We start from the raw sequence: 7,500 nt of genomic DNA, 5'->3' as shown, positions 1-7,500 counted from the left end.
AGTGGTTGGAAAAGTTCTCAGTATTAAAAGTAACAACACCACAGTGCAGAAATACTTTGTAAAAAGAAGTACAGTAAAAGTTATTTCAATTTCTAGTGGATTAAAAGTACTAGCATCAAAATATACATTAAGTACTTTAATATTTCAGCTGGTAAAGCTAGGGCTGATCTAAATTTATTAAGATACTGTATATTAATTTACACACCGCTTAGAGCTTGTCAAGGTTATTCTGGGGATAAATAAAGTATTTTTGACATAAGAATACACAGCTATTTATTTAATGATTGATTAGATTTTGTATTATTAATCTGACTCATACTAAATGTAGCGGTGTAAACAGAATAATATGTGCCTCTTAAATGTAGTGGAGTTAATAAAGTAGCAGAAAATGCTACTCAAGTAAAAGTACTCAAGTAAAGTACAAGACTTGGGTACTTGACCACAGTACTTAGTTACTTTCCACCACTGTTGTTTGCTAAAGGAAGAAAAGGACAAGTGAGAAGTTCTGAAGGTTTAAGTTGATACCTCTCACACACGCGCACGGTCCACGCTGCTATGATCCAACAGGACACACTGAAAACCAGCAGAACTGTGCCGGGGCAGATGGTCATCAGAGTCTTCATTACAAAACGAGTGTCAAAGCTGATCTTGTTGAGCGCCCCGATGCTGCGGGAGGAAGCGTCTGTGAACAGTTTGCTGTGGAGCAGCATGACCCGGCCAATCAGGTAGAGGCGCAGGAACATTGGCACCGAGAGGATGATGTCGATGTCAGCGTCTGCCGCTGATGCTGTGTAGCTGAAGGCCAGTCGAGCAGTCCAGGTGAACACATACTGGCCCGGGATTGGATGGATGGCACAGATAAGGAGCTCAAACACAACAAAAACAATTCGCTCAAAGGTCATTGCTATCCTCCAGTCGTCTGCTCCGTTGTCCACCATGAAGAGCTGTAGAGAGAAGATTTTAGGGTGATACATTTTGCATTTTAAATAACTCAAGGGACCTCAACAGCAGTATTGCAATATTTTTGTTTGGAATGAAGATTTTGATTGCAATGTTTCATTGATGCAATTGAGATGTAAAAGTAAAATCTTTCTTTAACTCTGAATGAAGTGGTGAAGTGATTAGTTAGGCGTTGAACTTTTTTTGGCATGTTGGCAAACACATTTCTGGTAACTTTTGTAAATAAGTACTTTTGTACCACAGGATGTACCACAAATCAGATGAACCCCATGGTTGACTTGGCAAATTTTCCCTGTCAGAATACTAAAAATACCCTGGTATTAGGTTCTCCTGTATAATAATAAGGTAAACCAAGGATAACCATGCAGTTTTCATCCACATACCTGGATTTCCCTGGCATGGTACATCACAATGAGTCCAAGAAGAATAGCAGTGGAGAGGCTGATCAGGCCTTTCAGTATATATGAATATATGGATTCCTGTAAATAATGGAAAACAAAAACATGAACTACTGAGTGCCGCCCGTCGTGAGACACAGTGATGGACCAAAACAGATACAGTAGCCTAGGTGATGTCTGCCCTCAAAACCAAAGAAGTTGTCACTAAGGCTCTTTTTTGCTCAGTCTCTGAAATTTCTTTTTTGCTCAACAGTATATTTTATGTATATCTGTTATACTTCATGAATAAAGTAAGTATGTGAAGGACTAGGATACCTTGCTGTAAAACCCCCTCGACATCTCCGTCTCAATCACCATGACGATAATGCCAAACATCCCACAGACCAAAGCGTAGTCGCTCAACTGTTTCCGCTTCCCGAAGAGCACTTTTCTCTGACCCAGCCGGTAGCTAATGTCCTTGGTCTTCTTCTGTGGTACGCTGCCTTCGTCCCTGCTCCGGTTCTCACTGTTGGCCTTACTGGAATCTTCTCTGATGACTTTGGAGAAGGCGTCCTCCAGGATGGCACTGTGGAGAAGCTGAAGAGGCTGTTGGCCTGAGTGGAGATCTGCAAGACTGGGTCGTAAAGTACCGTGGCTGCTCAACGGTCGCACCGCATCTCTGTTTACTAAATCATCAGATTGTAAGGTGGAGGAAGTTGGAGGAGTGTGTTTAGGGAGGGAGAGTCTTGATCCACTGCGGTGCTGATAGTTTGCCTTCAATAAGAAATTAAGAGTGAGCAAAGGGCGTGTCATTCAATCACACAACACACTGTATGCTGCGAGACAGAGGACTGTGAAAATAAGAAAATATCTTTTGCCTTTTTAATTCAAGAACTGGACTTAATCATTTAAACTGGGATGTACAGCATTAGAAAAACGGTGTGTTATGCTTGCTTCACATTTTGCATGAAAACGAAACCTCTATGGGAAAGTCCAAGTTGCCCAAATAAATACTTTAAAGAGATTTTTATCGGAAAGGTGAAACTTAAAAACAATGCAATAAGTCTCTCCTTACTGCTTCAAACTTTCTTGTTCCTTCACTACCTTTTAATTAGACAACAAACTGGTTAGATGTCTTTTTTTTTTTTTACATGTACAGATAATGAAGTTCAGTTTATGGCTGCCATTTGACATGGATGCCAAACACTTCTATAAGATTATTCTGGGGGAAATTACCTCCCACACTAGGTGATGAAGCTACAGCATTTAGAGACAGGTCATGTACCTGACTTTGTCGCTGTGAGCTGGACTGGCTGGTGGAGGACTGGACACTTTTGTTACTGGCTGGAGTTGATGACCTCTGCACCCGCGGGGTGCTGGTTAAAGGGTTGTAAGCGAGATGACGGCACTTGAGGATGATGGAGGGATCTCCAGATGACTTGCAGGTCTGATCACCGCTCATTGAGCAGTGGGAATCGTGCTTTTGACGTTGCTGAACTAACAGTGGCTCTTTGCCAAAAAGCTCTCTCCAGTTGAGGTCTGCAGGCTGAGGGTGTTGGTGGAGCTTCTGATTTGTCTCAGCACACTCGATAGAGTTCAGAGGAATGTTGAATAAAGTTGCTTGGCTGCTGTCGTTAAGTTTAAAATGATTGCAAGGATGTTGCTGCAATAGCCCCTTTCGACCTTCTTGGTCACCGCATGGGAGCGTGAACGGATCCTGCGGGTGGTTCACTGCAGGTTTCAAAAGATCCCTTTGGTTTATTTCCTGTGGTAAAACAGTTGTCGGAGCTTGAGTGCTTTGAATGAAAGGCTGCATGTGTGGTGAAGATGAAAGGTGTCTCTTGTTTGAAACTCTGGAGAGGCAGTCTTGCTGGACAGTGTCCTGTTTTGAATGCGGATGAAAACTAGAAGCCTCTGGATGTTGGTGTGCGTCAGGACAGGAACAACCACATCTGTCATTGTGGTTTGGAAGTGCCACACTGGTCCCCGCTATCTCCGCTGGCAGTGAATCATCTCTTGCACTGCTAACGTTGCCACAAAGCAGCAGCCAGTCCTGATCACTCAGCTGTGATAAGGTTAGGTTTTGGGTTTTCATTGGCGACATCTGGGCTGAATCTCTTGGTAGACTGATTCCATTCGATCTTCCGTGGGGTGAGGATGAAATACAGCACAGACTCGTCTCCTGTTGGGAAGAAGATGCATCCATAGAGGCACCTGAGCATCGATCACGCATCGTCTCAGGAGTTTGTCTCGGAGGGGAGGGACCTCCTGAGGTACAATGCTCGTGGTCCCCATCACGGAAGACTTCCCCCGTTGAGTCAAGACGCCGCGTTGCGTTGGTGGGTTTAACCAGAATCAACCTCATGCTGTCACTGCAGAGCTGAAACGAGATCACACACAGATCATGTTTCACATGTAAGATGAGAAAGAGGAGGGTAACATGCAACAAAGGTCCTGAAATATCTTTGAAAGCAAATCATGGTTGAATGATGTGTTGAATTATGCCCATCAATTATTGTTTTTTTTCTCTCCCCCTTTTTTTGCCACAAACAGCCCATAAATGAGCATAAAGCATAAAGCCTGGGCTGCAGAAGGATCACCGAATGACCCGAGAAGTATAGAAAGATCTCAATGTGCGCACACTTTTTTCTTTTCAAATTAGAAAAATGTTGTCTTCACAGGCAACAGAAGAAACATAAAAACAATTGAGATTTTACATTAAACATAAATTAATTATCTCGAGAGGCATCAAAAGCACTTCATTCTAGAAATTAAATTTAAAAATAAATAGTTATTAGTCATTAGACTAATAATACACGGACCGGTGTTTACCCATGGAGTACTAATTCAAGGCAAAATCATCACTGTTAAGCAGCAATGTCTTTAATCTCAGAGTGTGTGTTGTGCTGCTTATGAATGGGAACCATTCTGTCAAAAGCAGATGTGACCCCCTCTTATGTTAGTCTACTGGATATGGACATCTCAGAATAGTATACTCACTCAGAATTTTACTGTTTTGTAGAAAAGAAATTGATAAAGAAATGATAAAGAAATTTAGAATTTTTTGTGTCAATGTGCTTGCGCTAAATAAATAAAGGCTTAATTACTATCTACAAAGGTTCAAGTGGATGTAATTTTGTTTAGCTCCACTTTTGTCATTTTTAGTGTGACAAAATTAAACTGTGAAAAAGGATCAGAAACTAAGACCTCTAGGATGTACGTATACACGAGAACTGATACATGATATCTGTTATGTTTAATTCCTAAGATCAGCCCAAAAAGATTGGTATATTTTCATCCTGCAAGCCCATGTTAATTAGACACAAATACATAGCTATACCTGAATAAATATACTGAAAAATAACAGCATGCGAACTGTAATTATTTATTGGAACATGTTTAACAACTTACAGTATATTTCATTTTCTATGCGTCCCGATCATTTTCTAGGAGTGTGAATCAAATGTTGTCTTATTTTGGACTTCAAACCTTGAACTGCAATTTATCATCTTAATTTTAAAAAGATAATATCCTAACGAAAAGATCCTAACAAAAAAAACAATATATGAACATATCCCCATTACTACTAGTGATCCTTACCGTATTCTTCCATGTGTTGTTTTTCTCCTAACTTGAAAAAGTAGGTTACCAATAGGAAATGCTCCCGGACTGCAGAACAGAAGTGCTAAGAAGAAGAACTGCTTGAGTGGGTGCTGGACAGCGGCTTGCCTCCTCCCAGTATACGGACCCTAATAAAGGAGCTTTGGAGATAATTTCCTTTGAAAGTAATGATTAGAATTCAACATGAAGAAAGGCAGTAGCAGCTGGCCTGATAAAGGGTTGCCATGCAAATGGACAGTGAGCGGGAGGGAGCGGCAACAGGTTAGAATGCAGAAAACAAAAACCTGTAAGATCAAACCTGAGTGTTAAGGCGGAACATCACACGTAAAAGCTCAAAGAAATCCCTATCAACTGGGAGTGGACTGATTGGTTACTATGGGAAAGAAAAGAAAACGGTCGCTTTCAATGTGAAAAGGAAAATAAAAGGTCAGTTGAACTTGTCATTAAAGCTCTGTTGTTCAAAGGCCTTCACACAGGCTCTTATCTCCTCCGCCACAACAGCCTGGCGGGACAAAAGTGGGACCTTTTTTAAATAGCTCTCAATGAATCAAGCAAATGAGAGCAAAGTATCCTCAGATTTGTCCCCAAAAATGTAACAACATGAACTATGTAATAATTCGATAAAAAAATCTGTTAAAAAGTACCAGTTTAAATCTTGATTCAGTCAGCAGGAGTGGGGTTGTTTTCGCAACCAAGTACCTATTGCTTTCAAATGTTTTGGTCATTGCTATATTTAGATATAAAACATGAATGCATCCAATTAAAAAAATATAAACTATTAATAGAAATTTAATTGATTTTCTTCATTGGCCAATAGTAACAATCTTATTTCCAAAGCATTCAAAATCGGTTTATAGCTACACTTGCTCTGTCCTCCGGACTGAGAAGTGCCTTGTGTGGTTAAACTCCACTTCCCAAATTGTTTATATTGTTTTACCTAAAATGCTTCTTACATTTAAGTTTTCATTCCTGTTTCCGGTCTCTCCGCCTGGCATCAAACAAACTTACAAAGCCTACAGCTTGCTTTCTCAGCAGCTCAGTGTGAATGTTGCTGTGCTGGAGAAAACCTTTGTGACCAACGGCAGCACGAGGCACCCTTGCTGGCCATGTAACGGACTGCAAAACCAATCCCATGGCTGTGTCTAATCAAAATCCTACAATTTGCAAAACATGTCGCACATAACTGGATTTATGAAGTTTTTGTTGTTGTTAAGACAACCTGAGACATTTCTCCAAATATTTCCATAACATATGGTTCATATGGTTCATATGGCTCATGTAACCATTCTGCATTTATGTGACTTTTTTCTTAAAAACAAAACAAAAACAGGTTTGCTGCGTTTATGCAAATTGCAGCATGAGCCAAAACTTTAAACATCGACACAGTTTTGAGTGTTTGGATCATAACCCGGGTCCTCTGTTTTTAGAGGTCACCATCACCTTACAATAATAGGATAACAGTCACTGTTGGCTAAAGGGTCTGCTAAAGAGACGGGTGGCCAAATTCAGCCACTGTTTGGGGCCTTGAGATGGTTAAGACAAGGAGCTTTTTTGATTATTACATAATATGTTATATACAGATTTGTTGTGTACATGATGAAGGCTGTATGATGAAGTTTTTCTGTACTAATAAAATAAAGAGCAACTGTAGGCCTGAAAATGTGGTTGAATTAGTTCTCTCCCTCTGTAATAAAATCACATAGTGACAGGTTCTATAATTGGTAAAAGTAGATGAAACAGGCTTCTGACAATGTATGTTAATTTCTCACTCTTGCATTGAATGGGCGGTCATATTTGGCTTTTACCTGAAACTATGCGACCAATCCTGCTCTCTGCAAACCCGTCAGAGGACGACTCCTTAAAGATACTGGAGGGGAGGCATCAGCCAACTAATACGTCCGGCACTGAATAAACAGTGAACAACGTCTTCTTGTAGGAATACCTGAGCTTTAGCATTTACCATTTGCACTGCAGGTAATGAGACAGTGGCACTAACTTGAAAGACGGGAGTAACAATTCAATCAAGTCACATTTGCTGCATCGAAAAGAGCAGTTGTTATGGCGAGTAAACCGGCAATAATAGTTATCTCTGTAGCCACTTGGTCATCCAGCCATATCTTAGATTAAATGTGAAAGCACCAGGAGTTGTTGTTGTATGCCTAAAACAAACAGAGAAGATATCTTGGAAGAAAACATACTTTGCACTGTATGTGTGTATATCCAGGGCGATACTCTTAGTCAGCTGGCGACGGTGGCTTCAATGTTTAATGCCAAATATTTTGGTATTTAAGCATACAAGATTCCTTTGAAAAAACTGGTTAGTCACTTGACAAAGTAACTTAAATGAAGTTAAAAATAGCTGTTTTAAAGTTACCACGATTATTGCTGGTGAACACAGTTTAAAAGTAAACTCTGTAACTTCATCTTCTTTTCGGAACAGCAGCAGTTGACTTCAGTGTGTGACTTGATGTACAGTGGGTACGGAAAGTATTCAGACCCCTTTAAATTTTTCACTCTTTGTTTCATTGCAGCCATTTTCCAA

General features: G+C 40.3%; 1 protein-coding gene across 1 annotated transcript in view; it reads right to left on the bottom strand.

The window, feature by feature from the left end:
* kcnn1b (potassium intermediate/small conductance calcium-activated channel, subfamily N, member 1b) overlaps positions 1 to 5,703 on the bottom strand; it is a 9,594-nt gene extending 3,891 nt beyond the window's left edge. Inside the window, exons 1-5 of the mRNA XM_034881684.1 lie at positions 4,938 to 5,703; positions 2,623 to 3,717; positions 1,674 to 2,111; positions 1,344 to 1,439; positions 526 to 944 (exon numbers count right to left, since the gene is read on the bottom strand). Of these exons, the coding sequence (XP_034737575.1) occupies positions 526 to 944; positions 1,344 to 1,439; positions 1,674 to 2,111; positions 2,623 to 3,702 (2,033 nt within the window). The 5' untranslated portion in view covers positions 3,703 to 3,717; positions 4,938 to 5,703. The remainder of the gene's footprint in view (positions 1 to 525; positions 945 to 1,343; positions 1,440 to 1,673; positions 2,112 to 2,622; positions 3,718 to 4,937) is intronic.
* Positions 5,704 to 7,500: the final 1,797 nt, after the last annotated feature.

The sequence above is a fragment of the Etheostoma cragini genome, chromosome 9 (genome assembly GCF_013103735.1).
Source record: "Etheostoma cragini isolate CJK2018 chromosome 9, CSU_Ecrag_1.0, whole genome shotgun sequence".
In the NCBI taxonomy this organism is placed as follows: Eukaryota; Metazoa; Chordata; class Actinopteri; order Perciformes; family Percidae; genus Etheostoma; species Etheostoma cragini.
This window is presented reverse-complemented; position numbering and strand designations above follow the sequence as displayed.